Source organism: Periophthalmus magnuspinnatus, chromosome 7, assembly GCF_009829125.3.
Source record: "Periophthalmus magnuspinnatus isolate fPerMag1 chromosome 7, fPerMag1.2.pri, whole genome shotgun sequence".
In the NCBI taxonomy this organism is placed as follows: domain Eukaryota; kingdom Metazoa; phylum Chordata; class Actinopteri; order Gobiiformes; family Gobiidae; genus Periophthalmus; species Periophthalmus magnuspinnatus.
The window spans coordinates 24,320,458-24,342,764 of NC_047132.1; the positions used below are offsets into that span (position 1 = coordinate 24,320,458).

The window sequence follows — 22,307 nt, forward strand, 5'->3', positions numbered from 1 at the left end:
CAAAAAGGGTCTGTTGGCTGCATCTTCAGAAGTATTTGTATGAAAGATTACCATTTTGCTGTGTGACAAATAAGAAAGCAAATTAAATTGTTCAAGTTTAAAGTCCTTCCCTGGATTAAAAGAGAGCAGTCATAATCTGACTTTATATTGACACAAGAATAGGATAAATTTCTTCTCCAAAGCTGTCACAGTGCCTGACCATATCTGTGTGGTTGAACTGATGGGACCCTCTTAATAAACCATGCAGAGAGAGGAGGGACTTAAGATCACGACATTTAATTGTTGAAAAGCAAATCCTGGATTGTGCAGATATAATTCTGCCTAGTATCTTGTAAGACTGCACTTTCCATGATTGGCAGACATCTGATAATGATGAGGGCCTCAAGAAAACACCATGGGCTTTAGGATTAAGCTGTTTGTAGACTACAGACCTGTTGTGTACATCAGCCATTCCCAAAGTTTCCTATGGCACAGCTCCCTACCTATACAAAGATCACACAGAGCACCTCTTTTACATTACATATAAAAGTAATGCATTGTTTTAGATTAGATTTATATGTTAAAACAACACATTCCTAAGAGCTCAATCCTAATATAAAGAAACATGAACATCCTTGCTTTTTCCCTGAAGATATAATTTTGGACTTTTCTTTCAGATCAGATTAAATATATATCTAAGTATATGACATCATCATCGCATGTTACAATCTGAAAAGTACCAAAGCTTTGCTCACACTGGATTTAGTTTGTTCCTCTCCCTGCCACCAGAGGGCGCCCGTACACCTCGCTTCTCCTTGAAGACCACGAGCGCGGCTCTGGTGGTAAACAGTAAAGATGGCGGCCTCCGTGAGGAGAGCTGCGCACGACATCGAAACGCGAAAACGAACTGACGATGTGGTTCTTTCGGAGAATATCAATTTCAGCTCTCTGCTTCTGTCCGAGCCCGTGCTCCAGGGCCTGTCCGCTGCAGGATTTGAGAAGCCTTCCCCCATCCAGCTCAAAGCCATCCCCCTGGGCCGCTGCGGCCTCGGTGCGTTACGACCATGAGCTAAGTCTGAGTTACCTGTGACATCTGCCTTTGCATTTAGACATATGTAAACGCAGGGACGCGATTTCACAACATTTAACACGTCCCATCTACTCCTTTCATTTTAGTTTATCTCAGTTTGAGGGTGTCTCGCGCAGTTCATGCATTTTTTTATTATTATGTCGTTAAAATGTAATATGTATTTCAACACTGTCTTTAATTCAGTTCTGATACTTTTCAGATTTGATTGTCCAGGCTAAGTCTGGTACGGGGAAGACATGTGTATTCTGTACAATCGCGCTGGATTCCCTGATATTGGAAAATCCTGCAACACAAGTAAGATACTGACTGCCTACAATAATGATGTTTGTGAAAAGTGAATGTGCAGTCTTCTTAAAAGAATCTTCTGTAAAGAGTATACATAGAGAACTAGATCTCAGGCAAACAACAGCTAGCTATTCACACAGGCAGTAGTCTTTTGTGAAGGTTGTAGAAGGCCTTAGCATAATGATCCCTTTGTTTTGGACTTGTAATCTGTAGTGTTTAAGATACCTTGAGTGGGAAGTATGGAAGGCACTAACATTGTTAAATGTTAAATCTGGCTTCCAGGTGCTGTGTAATCCTCTTTTCAAGGGGATTATAGTAGAGGACGATAGCCAGACCTGCTCACTCCCAATCTTTTCCTAATCAAACTTAAGTGGTTGTTATCATTTCACTTGTTAATCAAGCCACCATGTTCCTTCAACAGGTGCTTGTGCTGGCGCCAACGCGGGAGATAGCCGTGCAGATTCACTCTGTGGTGATGGCCATAGGCTGTGCCATGGAGGGACTTGAATGCCATCTGTTTATTGGGGGCAGACCTGTGAGTCAAGACAAGGCACATCTGAAGAAGTGCCATATTGCTGTTGGCTCACCAGGTGCTAGGCATAAAACACATAAAATTTCTACAATACAATAATACAATCTCTGGCCTTGTGATGTAATGCTTTGTACTGGCATTGCCTACAGGGCGTATCAAGCAGCTTATCGAGTTGGGCATGTTGTCTACAGCTAGCATCAGACTATTTGTGCTGGATGAGGCAGACAAACTACTGGAGGAAGGAAGCTTCCAAGAGCAGATAAAGTAAGATGACCAACACAGACATGTATACCACACTCTAGCATGATTTACAATGACAGTGTTGGATTCTTGAACTTAAACTTTATATACTTTCATCACAGCTGGATATTCTCATCTCTGCCAGTGACCAAACAGATGCTTGCTCTTTCTGCTACCTACCCAGAGTCCCTTGCTCAGCATCTTACTCGCTACATGATTGAGCCCACATTTGTCAGACTAAACCCCAGTGATATGGGCCTTAAAGGTAACATGGGAACCTGTCATAGTGTGTGTTCTGGTTTAAAGGTTCAAGTTGTATTTATAGTGTGATTCTCATAGGTTTAAAGCAGTATTACAAACTGGTACAGGGTCACCCTTTACCACACAAGGTTTTTGAGGAAAAGGTGCAGCACTTACTTGAACTTTTCAGTAAAATCCCATTCAACCAATCTCTAGTGTTCTCCAACCTCCACACAAGGTTAGATTGCAAAGCTTGTCTGCACAATATTTTACTGATTTAAATTGTTATTAATGTACAGTGAGTTTGATGATGACAATTTCTTTGTTCTCTCAGGGCTCAGCATTTGGCAGATATCCTGTCCTCCAAAGGCTTACCTTCAGTCTGCATCTCAGGTGAGATGTTTTCTTACATTATATGTTGCATTGTAAATAGTGCTTTGTCCTTACTATAAACTATGATCTTACTAATACTACACCCCAAAAGATATTAGGTCCTATACATATATTTATAGATTGTACAAAACCTTGATATAGTGTAATGATGCCTGCAGGTGGCCTGAGTCAGGACCAGAGACTGGAAGCAATGTCCAAACTGAAGCAGTATCAGTGCAGAGTGCTGATCTCCACTGACCTGGTAGGATGCCACCTTGATGTTTCTCCTTCTGGCAAATATTATGGTATATAGATAATGATTTGTGTGATGGTTCACATTAATGTCTTTTCACCAGACTGCCAGAGGTATAGATGCAGAAAAGGTAAACTTGGTCATAAACCTAGATGTTCCACAAGACTGGGAGACCTACATGCACCGCATTGGACGGGCTGGACGCTTTGGTAAATCTGTATTATTACTTACAAATTTTCAAGCCTACTTGATTTCCCCATATTACTTCTTGCCAGATTAGCTTCAGCTGTATTTAAGTTTAAGTACGTTGTACTTCTGTAGAAAGGTCAATAGCTTCCTAATCATAATTGATTTAATTATGATTATTCGGAATTACTTTTCATGGAAAGAGGTCAATTCAATCCAGGCTCTGAAAGGCTATGCACAAGCTAGTAATGAGAGCCACAACAGTACAACATCTTGTTGTTTATTTCCACTGTGCAATCTTCACAATGTTGTCTTTTTTAGGCACTCAGGGTCTGGCTGTTACCTATTGTTGCCATGGAGAGGAGGAGAATAAGATGATGGCAATCGCTCAGAAGTGTGGCTTGAGTCTGTTTGCATTACCTTGTAAGTAACAAAACCTGTACATTTTTATGTTACAGAAATGCTTGGCAATATGGATAGAACTTAAACTGTCCTAAATAATAATAATAATAATAATAATAATAATAATAACAACAAATAATATTTTTATTTTATTGTAGTGTTATACTATGTTTAATATTATGAAGTTTGTGACAAACATCACGATATAAGAGTTACTCACAAGTATTGTCATCTTGATCAAAAAAATAAAATAAATAAATAATAATAATAATAAAGGAAAGTGAATGACATAATTTTACTTCTTAAAATCAGTGTGGTCAATTGTCTTTTTCAGCCTCCCTGGAACCCAGTTTAATGGAGGAAGCCTGTGACTGGGATGTTTGCACTAAGGCTTCCAATGTAGATGGGCCGATGTTCCCTGTTGTCTCCAAGAGTGAGAAAAAACATAGGACAAAGGATGTGGTCATGCAGAAAGAATCTTCTATAAAGAGAAGGGACATTGATGACAGACCTAAACACAAACTGAATGATGAAGAAGATCTGGACTCACACCCTCAGACTCGGGTAATGAGTCAGAAACCATCTAATCACCGTCCCATAGTTTCTCATGAGTCATCTCGCAAAGAAAAACAAGAGGCTCTCCCTAAGATCCCACCTTTGAGTTCTTTTAAGACTTATAACTCTCGGTTTGTAACATTTGAGGAAGCTGAGTGGGATTTTCAAAACTTTATTACCAAAGGTTTGGGTAGAACAGTAGAGGTTATTAGACAATATGGAGGAAGAGATGAAGGCAGCTCAGAAGACTTGAATGGACATACAGAGTCATTCATACTTGATGACAATAGTGCAAAAAGTGTGGTAGTAACTAGAGAAAATAGAAGGCAACTAATTTCACCCTCAGTATCACCAAGGTCTCAGTCAGACATGGAGGAAAATGAAATTGCAGAAAATTTAAATCAAAATGAAGGAAATAGTGTTAAAACTACTGTCATGGCTCCAAACAAAAATATTAACAAACCAACTTCAGTCAAACCAAAGAAAGGTTTGCAGATTGACAGCGTTTCAAGTGACTCCTCATACTTGAAGAAAGATAGGGTTAAAACTGGTGTTAAGCGAACAGGTAAGACCGCTGCAAAAGACTCTGATCAAACCAGTTGTAGAAAGATCAAAAAAGAAAAACCTAAGCAAAATAGTTGGGGGCGTAATAATACAAGGAGAAATAGAGAGGCTGAACATGAGGAAGAGGAGGATGAGGAGGAGTACAGTACAGATAGATACTGGAGCATGTGGCACAGCTCATGGGATCAGTACCATCCTTATCAGCAGTATGCATACCACAGTTACTACAGTGCAGCTCAGTGGATGGCAGCGTATCGAATGAATGCTGTGTATATAGAAGAGCTCCTTAAGTATTGACTTTAAAAGGAGAAAACGCACTTAAATCATTTTGTTCAATAATGACAAGTTTTTGTAATAAATTCATTAGTTTGAAGCAATTTGTCAGTATCTTCTGTTGGTTGTTTCTTCTAATCTAAAGCCTATAGGGCATGTTGGGGAATTAATACATTTTAAAATACACCAAGATTATTAGGTTGTTTATTATTCCTATATTTCTCTGTCAGGCTGGCGATTGTCCAGGACACACCCCATACTCAGGCCAAAGTTGCCTTTTGGATATGCTTAAGCCATCTCTCACTCTAAGAAACAGAATGTGGTAATGTGCCTGTGTCTTTGATTTCTAAGAAGATGAGCAGAGAGGTCACGATAACTACAAATAATTGTATGTCTCATTTAAAAGGACATTGCAAGGTTAGACACATCCACGTCGCGTTCTTGATTACAAGCTTATCAGCCAGTGCCCTGTGGTCTTCCAATCAGCGGGAGACCCTTGATGAAACAAGTGCGCCGCACAGTGCCACTTATTATAGCCTAACCATGTGTAGATTTTTGCCCCTTATTCAAATGATCAAGCATGGAAAGACCATTTGTGTTCCGTAGGTCATGGCTGGATTATCCACAAAGTAAAGCAGTGCTCAGATCATGGGTGCACAAAGGTGGAATGACTCAAATTTGAAGCCATGTGAAGAGAATGCTTTTCTTGTTTTTAACTGCACAGTTTTAAGCCTGTCGTTAATTGTAGGTTTGCCTGGAAACCTGTGGGTTTGTTGGGTTGTTTTTCGAACTAAAAGTCTCCAAACTTGTAATAATGCTCTGTTGGTGAGTCTCGCGGTCAGTGACCTTCTCAAGTGCTCCGTGGATACCCCGTTGCTCCTCTTCACTTTCCTCCATTATGGTAAACGCGCGCTGCCGTCCGTGTCCGTGTGCACCCTGCAGCAGTTCACCTACGCCCTGTGCAGCTGCGTCCAGCTGCTCACGCTGGTGGGCATCAGCGTGGAGCGCTTCCAGGCCATCGCCTTCCCGTTTCAGACCGAGAAGAGGAAACTGCGAATCCGCCTCTGGATCATGTCGATCTGGGCTTGGGGAGTGTTTCTGGCTTTGGTCTCACTCATGCTGTCCAAAAACGCACTTTTCTACATGCTCTGTCGGCCGCATATACTGTGGGCCAACAAGGGACACGGCCAGTACTCTGACCCGTTTGGACCTTACATTCTTGTGCCTGTGTGGACAATGTCTTTAGTTGTCATTATCATACATTATGTTCGCATATTTAAGGTTGTGCGACAACACCGGAAAAAAGTGTTCAGCCGCGGCGTCCAGCTGAGACCAGCAGTGTCCGCGCACGTGTGGGACCTGCTCAGTGCGCCTCCTCACGCGGGTCCCTTCAGATCTCTCCCCACAGTGTCCTCCAGCAGCCCGTTCCCCGCTCGCCGGGGCGTGCTGCTCGAGCCCGAAGAGGGCGGCTCCAATGAGGGCTCAGAGGCCCCAGGCTCCAAGGCTCCGGAGATTGTGGGAGCGGTGTGTCTGCTCACCCCAGGCGCCAGGGAACGGGGCAAGAAACAGATGGAGGGGAGACTGGCCCAGCGCTTTGGATACATCATCATCGCCTTCACACTCTTCTGGGTGCCAATCGTGGTAGTTCTACTGATGCACCTCATCTCATGGCAGGACACGAGCAGAGTGAGTCTTCACACTATATCCACTAGAGACATCCAACTGTCCCTGTTAGAATATAAATACTTCTTTAATAATAACATGTTGAATTAGGCTATATTTTGTTTGTTGGTCAGAAACATTTATTTTGCAATACCTCCATTAAACCAAACATCATTATCAATATGATAATTATTGATGACACATAAGCGACATGACACATGTTCAGTGTTTATTCTTTTCTACTTTAATACACTGAAAAATATATAGGCCCACTATACCATATCACCAAAATGAGCATTAATAGACGGTAAAGAGCAGAAACATTTGCCTGTACAAAGTCGTTTATTTACAGTAAACATGCAGTGGATGAAATTTTTATGTATTTATTTAGTTTTGGTTGGCGATTTTACGTCTTATTAACCGTTAAAGGCTATTGTCCCTTTCAAAATAAGACTCTTTTATACACAGTAGCTTAGAAACAATGACATTTTATTAAAAAAATAAAAATAAAAATCCATATAATTATACATTTCGTCACAATTAATGAATTTGATTGCGGGGACTATATGATTGCGGGATATGTTCAAAAATGTGTTACAGTCAATTTAATCCTCTGACCCCTTATTGTACAGGTCACATACAGTGTATAGTCTCAGTTAGGTAATTTATATAAAGTAGCCTCATTATGTTAAGTACATTTAAAACAATGTATTATGCAAACTGAAAATTAACTAATTACCCCAAAGTCAAAACAGATGTTCTTTTTACTGTAAGAGCCTTTGGACACCTGAAAAAAAAAAAAGCACAAACATCAGTCCAATGGTTCCTGTTACAGAATGTAGTCATAGTTAATTTCAAGTATTTACCTTTTACATAAACTACAGAGTCCTGCCTCGTCGAGAGGTGGTTTAAGATGAATGTGCTTTACGATGTGGTGCCTCCATATTGTTTCACAGGTATCTGAGATGTGTTGTCTGTGTAGTGTTTTGTTTGAAGCAAAATATAATGACAAATATCCCCTAAAATCATCTGAAAATGTAATACAGTGTTTTGTGGTGTGACTTACCAGTAAGTCTCATAGTGTAGTTGACGAGTTCAGCTGACCACTAGTCACAAGGCAGAAAATGATCTGGAAATGAAAAACACAATCAATAATTTGCAACAAATATAACGACTGCTTTGCCAGAAACCAATACTAACATAGTTTAATGTCTGATAAATTATACTGCTTCCAACAAAGTGTTGGTTAGGTAGATTATTAGCTATAAAGTTTTACCAGCCTGTAACTGATATTGTTGCACAGTGTATACTGTTGACTAAAAGAAACTTTAGCATTTACACCTAATGTAAAGGATTACACTGACCTTTTTACAAATGGAGAGACAAAACCAGAGCCGCATTTGATGAATGAGACCTTTGATTCCTTGTTCTTCTCATAAATCCAGTAAAGCTGCATGTCCAGCGTTGTTCAAGTAAAAAGAACTGGGTCAAACTATACTGCAGATCTCAAACTCCTGTCATGAGGCAAAGACATGTCCAAACACATGTGCTGATTAGAATTAATACTGTACTATACTGTAACTTCAAATGTAAGAATCCTGCCCACATTTTAGGGGCGTTATGGTAATCTAAAGTTTTTTAAGTAAAATGGTTAAATACTGTTGAAAATCAATGTACTTTTTTACAGTGCAAGTAGAATTTTCATGTTGTGTAACAGGATTCGGGCAATTTTACTTGACTTGAATACATTTGTTGCTAAAATGTAATTTTACCAAAGTAAATAAATTGGTAAATCTGCACTGCTATAGTTCTTTTACTGTTTATTGAATACAATAATTAATGAATTATCCTTTTGTTTTCCAGACATTGCTGGAGCTGGAGACCTCTGCAGTGGTACTGACGTGTTTGCAGGCTGCTGTAGACCCTCTCATCTACACGTTGGTCACCAGGCAATTCCGCTCTGAACTCAGCAAGATCCTCTCCTCCATCCCTGGCTGTCATATTAAATGATAAGTTTAGATTCGCAAGACATTTGGGTGTTACCTTTGAATGTAAGACAAATGAATCAGACTTTCCACAAAGATATAGAGACAGGTCAGAACCCACAGACTGTATTTGTGGCAGATATTGATGTTTTATCAGGCGCTTCACAGTTGGGACACAAGACAAGGTCATAAATAATATCCAACACCTGACAAGATACGCACAGCAGTAGTCTCAACAACGACAGGTGGCATAAGAGGGAAAAGCAAAAGAGTGAAGAAAACTGTCAAAGGCCATAAAGGGACAATCAAAGGAGCACAGAACACAGACAAGTAATACAAGTACAGACGTCTGTTCTAAATAATAGTACAGTTCTTTGACACTGAGTAAAAGATGGTTACAGAAGAATCAAAGTCTGTTATTGAAGTGTGACACAACATGACTTATCTTGAAACAGGGAAGTAAGAAATGAAATTCTTGTAATCACAGTCCAGAAAACATTATACAGTGAATTACGCTTCCTGTTTCATACCCTGTTACTGTGTCTGAAAGAAATGTTACAAAGCCATTTTAAAAAATACACCTAAAGAAGTCATGATATGTGCTTGTTTTGTTGATTCACTGTCTAACTTTATGCTCTATCTAGGCAGTTGTTTTTACTGTGCATTGTATTGATCCTGCATTATAGCAAGTAACCACTAAAAGGATGGGTAATAAGTGTTTCCCATTTTCAATCAAATACTAACATACATTAATGACCACACTAGTCTGAGAGTTAGTATTATGGCTATTGAGTAACATCTGCTTATTTGTCTAAATAGATTTTAAATTCTCTATTTTACTACTTAAAATATATTGTATAATTTACTATTTTAGCTACTTTTGCTGGGTATATAATTTGGCTAATTTATTTATTGCTTGGAAATCATAATAATGACTGATTGTAGAGAGCTGCTATTTCTGAGCATTTCCAGTCTCAAGAGGATGTGTGCTTACGATATCTCACCTCACTTCTGTAAAGCTAAATGTGTTGCTTTGTCTGCCAGGTCTACAGTTGTTCTTCAGTGCTATACCAAGACCTAAGATGAGGTCACTCACACAAAGATAGAGCTATAATGTTGGCCTCACAATGACATTTAAGATGAAAAGGCTGACAAAGCGGCATTAAATAGGAGGTTTGCCGTGCTAAAAGGTCGGTGTTCATCGTTACAAAGGTCAACTTTGAAGGGCTGTGATAAGAGACATATGGGCGAGCTGCAAGTGGGGGAAATTTTAAAACACAAAATGGGACATAATATAGTACAGGCAAAACATTATGACCACCAAGCTATCTAAAATAAATAAACTGAAATTGCAATCTAATCCAAGCTTCACCTTTCTATAAGAACTGGCATCTCCTTCAGTGATTTGAGTTGCAGGCTGTCTACAGGTAGTCTTTGCAAACTCAGATACTGACACATGCAAATCAGGAACACCTCACAAAAGATGCAGGTTTGGAGATGCAGTTGTCACAATTTGGTTTTAATAATAATTGTAAAAATATTTTTGAAAAGCTGCTTCATGAACAATTTCCCATGCTCAATACAGAAAGTCTGAGATCATAATGTTTCACTAACATGATCGAAAAATATCCTTGGTTATATTTTTATGCCTGTTTGTTTGGCCTATTACTAAGGTCTTTTGTCCTGCTCTGTAAATGCTGAGGCAGACTTCCCTGCTTCAAGTTCTCCAGAAGAAAAAAGTAAAACAAAAAGTAAACTTTTAAAACACCAAATAGGACTTAAAGTACAAACATCAAGTGTTCCTAATCACATAGTATACACATACTCAACAACTCTGAAAAATGCCCGCTGAGATCTTGGGGAAGAAAAAGTCAACAGCAATAAAGACTACTGAAAGCATACTGGTGTGCACACAGGAGGTAGGGACAGGACAACAACAACAGAGAAGAGAGAGGACAGCTTTACTAGCTCTGCCAGACAATGGTCAAATATTACAAAATAGTCTATTAACAATATTCACAATAATTCAGGCTCAGAACAAATTTGTGTCAGAAATTCTCAGCAGTAGCCTTGTGCTTTTTACTCTGATGGTTTGAATCCAAAATATATACTATATTGATACTTTTGGTTCTATGTTTAAGTCAAGGGTTGTAGGAGGGATATTCAGAAATAAAATCTATATAAAAGAAATAAGTCTCTTTACTGTTACAGGCACATATCGTGTAAAAAGGCTTTGGGCTGAGAATTTTGGACAGAAATGTGTACAAAGAGCCCTTTAGTGTGGCAGCTAGTCAAATATACCATACATAGAGCTGTAAGGACTTCCAGAAGGTTTCAGTCAATAGACACAAATATATCAGGCATACACTCTCTCACACGTTAAACCAAAACACCACAATTTCTCTATCCTTCATCTGTACTCATTGGTAAATTGATACAAACTACGGACACACCTACCACATGTCTTAAATTGTAATACGGAACCTGAATTGTGGCATATTTATCTAATCTAATAGAAGACACCAAACAAAAGGGCGAGATTTGAAAACACTCCCTATTTTCCCCCGCTGAAAATACCTACTGTATAGCCACGCCAGTGAAAATCATAAAAGGTGCTTTGTGCACAGTGACACATAGAATACTCCAGGATGGTCAACACGTCTGTTCTCTGTCACACTCGCGCTCACAATCACTCACAATGACCGCTAAATCACAGATATACTGTATCTAAAAGCCATCCTCAATCTGTACAGAGTCTGTGCTGTTACAGTACATGACCAGCAGAGGGCGGGCTCCACCAACATGAATGCACTAGTCATCCTTGGTCCTCCTTCTCTATCCTATACAGTCCTGTCTGTCTTTAGCCATGACTTTGCTCCACTTTAGTCTTCACAGTGCCGACACCTTGACAACATTTTGGTGGGTGGGGCCTGTGGGTAGGTGCGCATCGCCCTCAGGAGTGGTCACCGGTGGCGTGGGGATGCTGATGATGGCTGTGATGATCTGACTGCCCTGGCAGTTCAGAGCTGCCTGCTCATCCACACGCATGTTCAGACTGGACCGACTACAATAGAAAAAACACATACAAACAGTATCACTTACTTACGTGCATTTGTTGTGTATCCTTTAAACGCTTAAAAAAAAAAAAAAAAAATTACATGAATTACATTCAAACATGGCTCCCTGTTATTTCTGAGTATACCATCCTTTCAATTCAATTTCAATTTATTTTTGTAAAGCCCAAAACCACAAGAGCAGCTGCCTTTTTATTACATAGTATTTTCACCAAATTGTTATTATCCACAAGGAAAATTAAACAAGCATTGCCCCAGTTCATTTATATGGGTGGTGGTCATCCGGTTCTAGCTCTACACAACATAACAGGCCTATAGAAGTTGTTGCTCACAGTCTGTAGTTTTGTTGGGTCCCCCTCACCTGGTACTGAGGGGCTGAATATGGATGGTGCTGAGCTCCTGCAGCCCCTGTGTGTGTGTGTGGGACAGAGGCTGCATGTGCGCGGGCCCACTGGCGTTAGGTAGAGGTGTATGGCGTTTCTTGCTTCGACGGGTACAGCATGTGCCTGTGACACCATCTTGGCTTGAGAGGGAGGGGCTTCGAGAGGGGTAATTCTGTAGCCCCGCCTCCAGGTAGCTCTGCTGATAATACTGCTCATCTACAAACTCATGGTTCTGCAAATGGGAAGAAAAAAGACAGAAAGCAATGCAATTTAATGGGCAGGTTTAGTTAAAGGGATTATCACATAAATACCACATTTACCCAATAGACTCCTTTACATTACTTCCAACTCTTTTTCCACAGGAGCAAATCCTTGTCCAACAGATCAACATTTCAAACCATTTATTTTGGATTACTGTATTCTCATTCTCGTTGTGCTATGTTTAATTTATGGTTCATAATTCATAAGAATCAAATTAAATATGAAAACTGCTTTTTTAATATATATATATATATATATATATATATATATATATATATATATATATATATATATATATATATATATATATATATATATATATATATATATATATATACACACATACACACACACACACACACCCACACACACACATATATATATACATATATATACATACATACATATATATATATATATACATACATACAAACATATGTGTGTGTGGGGGGGTGTGTGTGATCAGAGTTGCCAGATATGCAAATTGAAAAAAACATATTATATAACTCCTCCTTTATGTTTCCTCAAGGAGTTATGCAATGCTACTTACAGAGATAAATGTTCATTGACAGACACTGTATTTTCATGGCATGTGTTGATTATAAAAAATGACTTTCACTTTGGGGCAAACGTATGATGTAAATACAGTGTTTATGGACCACTGAATGATTCTTTAAATATAGAGGCAGACAAGCGTATCTTTAGGGGAATGCAGTGAAGTGGACATCAAGTTGTACATGCAAAACACATGAATCAGAGGTATAGGCTCACTGCACAAGGACGTCACTTTATCATAACAAGCTTAATCATGACGAGGGTTAGAAAGGCTGCCTTTTAAAGTCATCTTACTGCATGCATGTAGATAAAAAAAATCACCCAAAACACACAGTCAAAGATGTAGAGAAAATGTTAGTAGTTAAATGGATCTTAGTGTGCCAAGTCCTGAGTCCAGACCTCATTAGTCCAGTAATGGCAAGAAATGGATCAAACAAAAAGAGCTATTTTATGATTGGAATGCTTTCGTCAACCAAGCTTCAAAAGTACGTATGAAGTAAGAAAAAATAGCAAAGAAGCAATGTTATAAGACAGCTAATACAAAGTGTCTTAAAAAAGCATAAAACCCTCTGCATGTTTGGAAAATGGTCAAAATAATGCTGATCAACTTATTTAAGTACTACTTGGATGACTGTGGGATGACCATAGAAGGATTACCATAGACTGTATAAAGTAGTCACCCCAAAGCGTTTGGCTCCAGTCAAATGAAGCTCATTGAGATTAGCGGTTACAGGAGTGAATTTGGAGCTGAGTACCATATTTGGAATTTGGACTGCATCATAGCAACCAAAGAGCCAATCCAGAGGGAGTCTGTTGAAGGTAACGCAGGGAGTGGGCACTTAGCAATGCTGTTGATCAAACCTTTTGCTAGTGCTAGCAGCGGCAACCTCAGGGAATTAATGTTTATTTGTTGATTTACGCACAAAATATAGAAATGAAAGTACAAGAATCATGTAGAGTGGGTTAATATGAACATTTTAAGACCAACATGACAAGCCAAACAGCAGCAGTTACAGAGAGAGGGGAAACAGGTTTTCAATTGAAAGTGAATTGGAGCCAGGGTTGATGGATCCATAAGTGCACCCATGTTCACTTCCTCTTTGGAATGTGGCAGCTAGCATCTTAGCTATGTCCATTTATATATACTGTCCATGGGGATTACACAGACATGTTAAAGTACTGTTCTTTTGCAGTACTCTACCTGACTGCAACAAGGCCTAGGGCTTTTCCCATAAAAAGCCCTAGGCCTTGTCTTATCTGTATGTAACATGTGGGACTCACTGTGGTCTTCTCTAGACAGTGCAGCAGGTGGTGGTGCTGGCTCTCTATTAGGGAGGTAGATTTGCTCAGGCGCTGCTCCTCCTCATTGGACCCCTGCGAAAAACACATATTTTCATAGAATTAAATAACCACTCAACAATCATCCCAAATGATCAGGTGTGCGGGCGACTGCTTTCTCTGTACCTGATCTGATAGGTTGATCTTGTATGGGATATGCTTCGTGGGTAGAGGGAGACAAAAAAGGGAGAGTTTTACTTGAGGCTTCGGGCTATGATCATGCCAGTATAACACACATTACCATTCAGATGCTTAGAGACATGTCTGCTAACATCAGTGGAGCCAGGACATTGATCTGAGCTGGAAGCACTACTTTAAGACACTCCTAATGGATAGCAGCCCTGTATAGCACTTTGCATCGTGACATTTCCCTCTCTCTTTATAGCCAATGCAAACTAGTTAATGACTTGTTTTCTACATTTGGCATTAGGCTGTGTCTCTGTATCTCCGTGCATCATCAAGACATTTATTTCACATACACTGTGGTGGCAAAAATGTTATATTTTGGAGTGATGGTGAGTCATAGCCGCTTGTATTGCTTCCAATACCTGTTCCTAAAAAGAAAGGCTAGAGAATGCCAATATTGTTTAATTTTGTCGTGATAAGAATGTAACCTTTTCAACATAAAAAGAACAAGGTTTTGTGGAGTGGATGTGGTAGGTCAGTGCTTTCATTTAAAGTGCACTGTGTAACTTTTGTGATGGGGGGTCCGCTGCTGCTTTTCCTCCATCAACATGTTACTGTTTTGCCTGGAATAGTCCACAGCATGTCATTAATCTTATCATATCTTGCATATTTTCAACAATAATTTTTATAGCTAAAAAACAAAACAAAACAGCATCTGACCTGTAACTTGAGCTAGTGGCATCACCGCCTAGATTATAAGTTTAGCACCATACTGTGGCACATCCCAGGCAAACCAATAACATCTCTATTTAGACTAGCAGGTAGCATAATCTCCACCACAATAAGATAGTACACATTTAAATATTAAACAAAATATGGCACATTTTGTCACTATTCACAATATGTGTATATATTTTACTCTGCCCACCACAAGCTTTTGAATCACAGTAAAAAAAAAAGCTAAAAAAAACAATTGTTATATTCTTTCATAGGCACAAGAAGATCAATGTATTTTCCTTCAAAGTGAAATCTATCACAAGGCTTAGTTGAACACAAGAACAACTCAGTACACTACTTCAAACATTGCCCATCATAACCCCATCCTTCCCCCTAGAACATGTCTGGTGCATTGCCAACACTTGTCAGGAGCAGTGTTTGGAAGTACTGTCTGTTTCACATATACACACTTTCAATGTGTTGCGTCAGGCTTTTCCCGGCAGAATCTGTACTTCAACTGTTTATTAAAAAACACAAAATATACTACCTTGATTATGTACACATTAAGATTTGTAGAGGCATTTTTTATATTTATTGTGCATGTATTAAAAGCATCTTTGCTGAGAAGGAGATTTCTTGGGAAGGTGACAGTCCTAGACCTGAGTGCTCACCTGGGTATTGTGTATTACGTGATACTAAAGCAGTAAAACGCAGGTGTTTAGTTATTTCAGTCCCTGTGTACGCAAAAGGCCGCATCAGCACAGTGTCTGGAGGCGGCCCGGATCACCACCCAGGTGGCCACCATGCTGTAGTCAGGAAACAGTTTGATCTGCAGAGTCACAGAACACTGGCTCTCTGCATGTGGTAAGTACAATGCAACCTATTAGAGTAAAATGTTTTTTTTTTTTTGTTTTTGTTTTTTTTAATTACTCAAATAACGGTATATCGAGTATACTGCTTCATGTAAGGATTCTAGAAAACAACATGGTCCATGCACAGATAAACAGCTTTCACCAAATATTGTTCAAAAAGTTAATTAGGATTAAGGACATACCATTAGTAGCTCTTTTTGCTCTAGCATACTGTATATGCATCTACAATGTTTGGTTTCTATTGCCAGTTAGTAGTAGTTGCCAGAGCAGCACAAACTCCTCTAACATTGAGAATTAAGTTTTCTAAAAATATATTCAAGTTGATCACAGTGAATGAGAAACATGTGCTCCCTCAAAGCTGTTGGAACCGTCAATGGATACCAATTACAGAATAGAAACAAATCTACAAATTGGTTGACATTGTTATACAGAAAGCAGATAATTAGAACACTTTACAATAAAATAATTGCATCATTACCATTCAACCTACATTTGAACATGATAATGCCTAAGCTTTGTGTGAATTTAAAGTTAAGATATAAGTCTATATGTAGCATGTGTTAGATTCCTGTAGTCTCTCAAATAGCATGAATCAAACTGCTTGAAAATATACTTGTGCCTTAACACAAAAATAGTGTAGAATTAGTATTGAAGCCAATGCTTTTGTGGAGCAATGTGCCTCCTCCAGGCCACTAGAGTTTGTGACTGCAGCGTTTTGTGAGGCGGGGAGAGGTCTTGTTGTGTTTACATTTTGCGCGTTTTGCCTTGAGCTTGTTGTTCGGTCAGACAGCTGGGTTCAAAGATGCTCTGGCTTATCAAATGGGAACACAGTTTGCCTTTCTGACGGCGACGACCAGCTGGGCAAAGTCTAAGAACTGATAAATTAAGTCTGGTGAACCATGGTTTTAGTTCTGGTTTTATAACTCAGGCAAGTAGGTATGTCTTACAAGCTTTAACCAGGCACTAAATGGTTACAAACTGTATGATTGTTAAATGTATCACCTGCACTTTGTGATGATCTGATATTTTGGTGATATTGTCTGTGGTAGATACCTCTGCTCTGCTACCACTCCATAGTTTGCCAGAGAAAAGACCCAAGCAGGAGGAGGGAGGCACTTAAAAGAACTTGGAAGAGCCCACCCAGACCAACACTAAGGGGGGACACTATTAAGTTTATTTTTGCTAATTTAGTTTGATTAGTTTGCATAGTTATTTTACTAATCACTGTTATTATTTTCTGTATAGTTATAATTATTGGCCATTGTTACTTGGCCTGAGTTAGTAGTTTTATTGTATCTTTTAGTGTGGTAACTCCCTCTTGTGTTAATCTTGTATTTAAACACACCTGTTCTTGTCTCTGGTGGGGTTAGTTTTGTTTTTTCTTCTATTCTGGTTAAGTTGACCCCAGTTGGGCCCAGCTTTTTTTAATATTATTTGCATTAATTTGAGACTTTGTTAAGTTGCATTTTTGAATTTATTACATGGAAACTTATTTTTACACCTTTGTCCCTGCCTTTCTGCTCCATTCTTTACTATGTTCAGTTCTACGCTCACTCTTCACATAGATCTTATTTACGTCTTAAAGGCACAGTGTACTTGAATCATGACAAATTCAAAATCATGATCAGGCTCCAAGAATATTGTGATATAATTTTTTTGGCCTATGACATAACCCTAAATGTAGGTCATAATACTAAAATGTTTGCTTTGTGACATATAGATAGGCCTGTCACAATTATTACTTGACTCATTGTTCAACATATGAAAGCTGGAACAATTTTTCGGGGCTCAATACTTTAATATTTCTTTGCAAAAATGGTGAAAGTTTGGCCGTTTTTAAGTAACAATGTAAGATTTGAGCTGCAGAGGTTATAATAGATCACTTCTAAGGCTGATTATTGGTACATTCTGCTAGTTATTTCTTACAGCTCAGGTCTATTAATGATACTGTCTATTTAAATATGTTTACTGAGATAATCCTGCCTTATTTTAATTGTGTCTGTGGCCTAAAGTAGTTTCAATATTATCGTTTATCGCAATATTTCTCTGTAGCAATATAACGTGCTTCAAAATTTGTTACCGTGACAGGCCTGCATATAGGTCTTGAAATTGATTAAAGTCTTATCAATAACAGGGACATTCAAAGTCAAAAGCATATACACAAATGAACCACGCAGGTGACATCGTGGTTTCGTTCTTACCGTCAGGTCCAGGGCTTCATTGAACAGGCCGTTACGTTTGCCATGGATGAAGGGACCCGAGCTCCCTGTCTTGGTGATTCGTATCCTGGCCAAACGCGCTTTCTACAGGAATAGAAAAAGACATATTCAGTGAGACATTCTCCTGCACATTCACATGTCAGAGGTACTAGGGATTATTTTGACACTTCCCTCTGATTTCAGCTACAACACACCTTGTTTCATAAAGGTGTGATCTTGTGGACTAAATCAAACATGATCAACTAACTCATTCACTTTGATGTGTCATGACGAATTCACTCTGATCTTCTGGAATACTTATGAATCATTTATGCTGACTACACGATACACACACTCCCAGGATGAGACCAGTTAATGCAACAGCAGTAGGAGAATGAAAATACCTGTACTGTGCAAGTGGTGCATGGGTTTCAATGGTTGAGTTTCTATCGTTGTGCAAGACATTTCACATTTCACATTGCCTAGTATAACTTTGGTGTGTGTGTGTGTGTGTTGCTGGTGGTCGGAGGGGCTGATGGGGGAAATAGGCAGCCTTGCTTCTGTTAGTTTGCCCCAGGACAGCTCTGTCTACAATAGTACAATAATACAATAGTTTACCACGACTGAGTATGAAGTGAATGAATAATATGTAAAGCAACTTTGAGCTTCTGGAAAAAGCACTGTTTAAGACTAATTCATTATTATTACTATTATTATTGTAAAGCTGGAATATGTAACTTTCCTAGTGGATCGTCTCCCACCTGTTTGTCTCCATGGAGATCATATTATTTTATCTAGAATGTATCAGAGCATTGTGTTAAACTTGTCTGTCTTGCGTCGATTGAATTGTGAATGTTTTATTGCCCAAAGATACCTTAAAAACATGGTGAAAAGTTTTTAAAGTATTAAAGTGGTCTTATCGTTATTATCGCATAATATTATCATTTATATTATCGCAGTATTTTTTGTAGCACTATAACGCACTTCAGAATTTGACATCATCATCATCATCATCATCAATGTGTATGTTTTAAACCAACTTTCTTCAAAAATGTGTCAGTAATGTTATATATTCTCCACATTCACATTCCTACTCCATTTTGCTCTGGTTAGTCCGGACTCTAAAAATAGAACAAAACTGGCATCCAATTAAGTGAAATATAAAATGTGGACAGAGGCAGAGCATTCCTAAGCTGGGTGCACATAGCGGGGTTAATTAAGCATGTGGCTCTTGTTTGCATATCTCAATGTGCTCTGTGCATACGTTCTATACATTTCAATAGCTGAATTTTACTCCATATATAACATAACACCAATCCACTCAGAGACTCAACACACATGGCTAAGATTATGAAAATGTATGCTAATTTGTCCTCATTCCTCACTTGGATTTCATTTAAAGCGTGGCAATGTTTGTTGACCTGCAGGTAGCTCAAGCTGTGATTTAGTAATCTAAAACCAGGCAGGGGAGATAAATACATGGACACACATGCTGATAATGCATACAACACAAAAGGCTTCTAAACTCTCCACTCATTTGAATAATGAATCTGCACATTTATCATCTTCTTCATCTGATAATTATAATTAGTTACATAGACATTGTGTATTTAGCTCAACAGAAAATCAGTTGCATACAGGTTTGTTTTTTTTTTTTGGCTCATACATTTTAAAACCGTGTCTATATTTTTAGGCTGTTCCCTCTCACTTCTTGTTGCCCTTGACAAGTTTGCTTTTTCATGCGCTCTTCCTCTGACTCCTATATGCACGTTTATATGCTGGCGCAGCAGTACCACAGGCCCCCGGGATAACCCTACTTTGTGATCTGGCATTGTGCTTTAGCCAATAGCGCCCTGTCTCTGGGGTCACCATGCCAACAGAGGCTGTTGTGGTGGTGCTAGTAATGGAGGGGCTGCTAAAAACATGTCCTGCTACTTTCAATCTACTTGTGCAGGGCTCTCTGATAGATTCCCTACGCCTTTGGGACTAAGGGACTGGTTCGGAGGCCCATCTGTGCTTTCAGGGAGAGAGATTGGGTCAGGATTCTTGCTGAAGCATCATTTGAAGCATAGAAGAGTCAAAGCAAGTATAGAGAGGGGTATTGGATTAAGGCTCTGGGTGTGCAGAGGTTACAAGGCTGCCGCACACAGACTCAAGTACACTGTAAATACAACACCGTACTGTCACTGTCAGAGAACATGGGCTGAGTGTGTGCTTACATATCACCACCATGAGCTCACCACAGACAGCACAGTGTCTATATTTTAATGATGTTTTTTGTGATCATAATGATTTACTTTTTTCTAGTTAGTTAGCTATATTTTGGGTATTTTTAGTATACTGAGCTAGTTGTTCATAACATAAACTTAAACTTGACAAAGAAGTTCCGATGCCTCAGGTATGTTCATGTCATGGTACTCATCATTTAGTACTGTCAAAAAAATCCTCAAACTAAATATTTATCGAAAAACAGGATTGTTTGAATTTACAAAAAATCTATATAAAACCCGCATTATGTAAATGAGTGGCACTACTTCATAATGAATACACCTTAATTAGCCAGAAGACTGAAACATTCTTAAAGGTCCTATATTATACTAAATGAATTCTAGTGAGTTTTAAGCTATGTTATAATGTTGTTCATCATCAAAAACATACCTGGAATTATGTTTTGATTTATTCACACATGTCTGAGCAATCCTTTATTATTGACCTGTCTACATCTAAAAAGCTCAAAATGCTCTGTTCCACCTTGTGATGTCATGTAGTCATAGTTTTCAAGTTAACAGCTCCTTTTACCTTTAGTTTAGTAGAGACTGGCAATTCCAGGAATGAAATCATCCAAATGATTATAGTGAAGGTATATAGAGTTTAGCAACATAGTAGAGCACTTTCTGTATCACCACATGACATCACAAGGTGGAACAGAGTGTTTTCCTTTTAAGAAAAGAACACTGCCTAAATATGCAGGGTTTGTGTGTTAAACATGTGAATGAAACAAAACTAAACTCAAAGTATGTTTTTCATGAGGAAACAACATTATAACATTGATCAGAAAGCAGCTTAATATGGGCCCTTTAATTAACTATTTGTTCATTATGAATTAAGTCTGTCTAAAGAAATGCACTTTTTATTGTGTAACCAGTGGGAATAAAAACTGTAATACGTTGCAAAGGTTCCCTGTTGCCTTTAATATATTTAGGAGGATTTTTCATTGATGCTCAGTTCTGAAACAGATCCCATTGTACCTTATTTACAAAACAATTTTACACTCTGGCGTATGGTAATTACATAGAACAGAGGAAGAGAGCATACAGTTTAATGAAGAGACACAAAGGGCGAGACGACAGGATCAAACTAAAATTACACACTCTGCTAAACAACCGTCTCACTGTGTACGCGGTTACATTAGCGTACTGTATGCGATAGGTCCATGTGTTTCAGTTTTGTTGTTCATAGTATATAATTAACAATTTGTCAGATTTAGAATTACTGGGAAAATGTGAGGAGGAGTTTTGTGCATCTATCATTGCCAGTAGTACAAATCTAGGGCTTATTCATTGGCTACAAAAAGTATCAGCTTCTACAATTCTACTTTCTTGTCCCTCTAGACTACAAATAAAGGTGTGTGAACTCTTGAACTCCAACAGCGATGTAGAGGTGTGACTGCACTGCCGCAACTGAGGCTCGATTGTGAATGGCGACACCATCACGTCCCTAAAAAGGACATAATCCAACTTTAGCTCAGGTATTTTGTGTTATTTTGAGGTTAAGCTGTCTTTGAGCTCTAGACTCGCTCTTTCCCCAAATCAATTCTCGCCGCTGTCCTGAGCATCCCGGCTTCACCAACTCCCAAATGGATTTAGCACAAGTCCATTTTATCTCAGCTCTCTACCCTAAAACCTTGTCTATTTGTGAGCGTACTATACCTTTGGAGAAAGTGACTTAGTTTCTCTCCTCATGGCAAAAATGTCAACACGTATAAATGCAAGAGTGGAGGAAGAGTGGCAGCTGGAAAACAAAATCTAGTGTGTATCAGGTTGTGTGCGCTGTTTGTGTGTTAGTTTCCTCATCAGATGGTCGTGTGGTTGGGAGGCAAGCCTGAGGCGCAACCTAATCTGGTCTCAAAACACGATTGCTCCACTTTTTCGCTCAGCACAGTTCT

The 22,307-nt window shown here is 38.9% G+C and overlaps 3 protein-coding genes across 3 annotated transcripts in view; 2 read left to right on the forward strand and 1 right to left on the reverse strand.

Moving 5' to 3' along the window:
- Window positions 1–799: 799 nt before the first annotated feature.
- Window positions 800–5,073, forward strand: ddx20 (DEAD (Asp-Glu-Ala-Asp) box polypeptide 20). Its single transcript, XM_033969384.2, has 11 exons — window positions 800–1,030; window positions 1,269–1,363; window positions 1,776–1,944; window positions 2,036–2,150; window positions 2,249–2,391; window positions 2,466–2,604; window positions 2,701–2,759; window positions 2,918–3,000; window positions 3,095–3,200; window positions 3,499–3,600; window positions 3,914–5,073. The coding sequence occupies exons 1-11, from the start codon at window positions 835–837 to the stop codon at window positions 4,993–4,995; spliced, it is 2,289 nt and encodes a 762-aa protein (XP_033825275.1). The 5' UTR covers window positions 800–834; the 3' UTR covers window positions 4,996–5,073.
- Window positions 5,074–6,059: 986 nt separating this feature from the next.
- LOC117373025 (uncharacterized) lies at window positions 6,060–8,643 on the forward strand. Its single transcript, XM_033968883.2, has 2 exons — window positions 6,060–6,657; window positions 8,497–8,643. The coding sequence occupies exons 1-2, from the start codon at window positions 6,088–6,090 to the stop codon at window positions 8,641–8,643; spliced, it is 717 nt and encodes a 238-aa protein (XP_033824774.2). The 5' UTR covers window positions 6,060–6,087.
- Window positions 8,644–11,177: 2,534 nt separating this feature from the next.
- The window catches only part of kcnd3 (potassium voltage-gated channel, Shal-related subfamily, member 3), a 91,244-nt gene continuing 80,114 nt past the window's right edge, over window positions 11,178–22,307 (reverse strand). The window contains exons 4-8 of the mRNA XM_033969385.2: window positions 18,146–18,247; window positions 14,356–14,388; window positions 14,173–14,265; window positions 12,054–12,307; window positions 11,178–11,682 (exon numbers count right to left, since the gene is read on the reverse strand). Coding sequence (XP_033825276.1) covers window positions 11,508–11,682; window positions 12,054–12,307; window positions 14,173–14,265; window positions 14,356–14,388; window positions 18,146–18,247 — 657 coding nt within the window. The 3' untranslated portion in view covers window positions 11,178–11,507. The remainder of the gene's footprint in view (window positions 11,683–12,053; window positions 12,308–14,172; window positions 14,266–14,355; window positions 14,389–18,145; window positions 18,248–22,307) is intronic.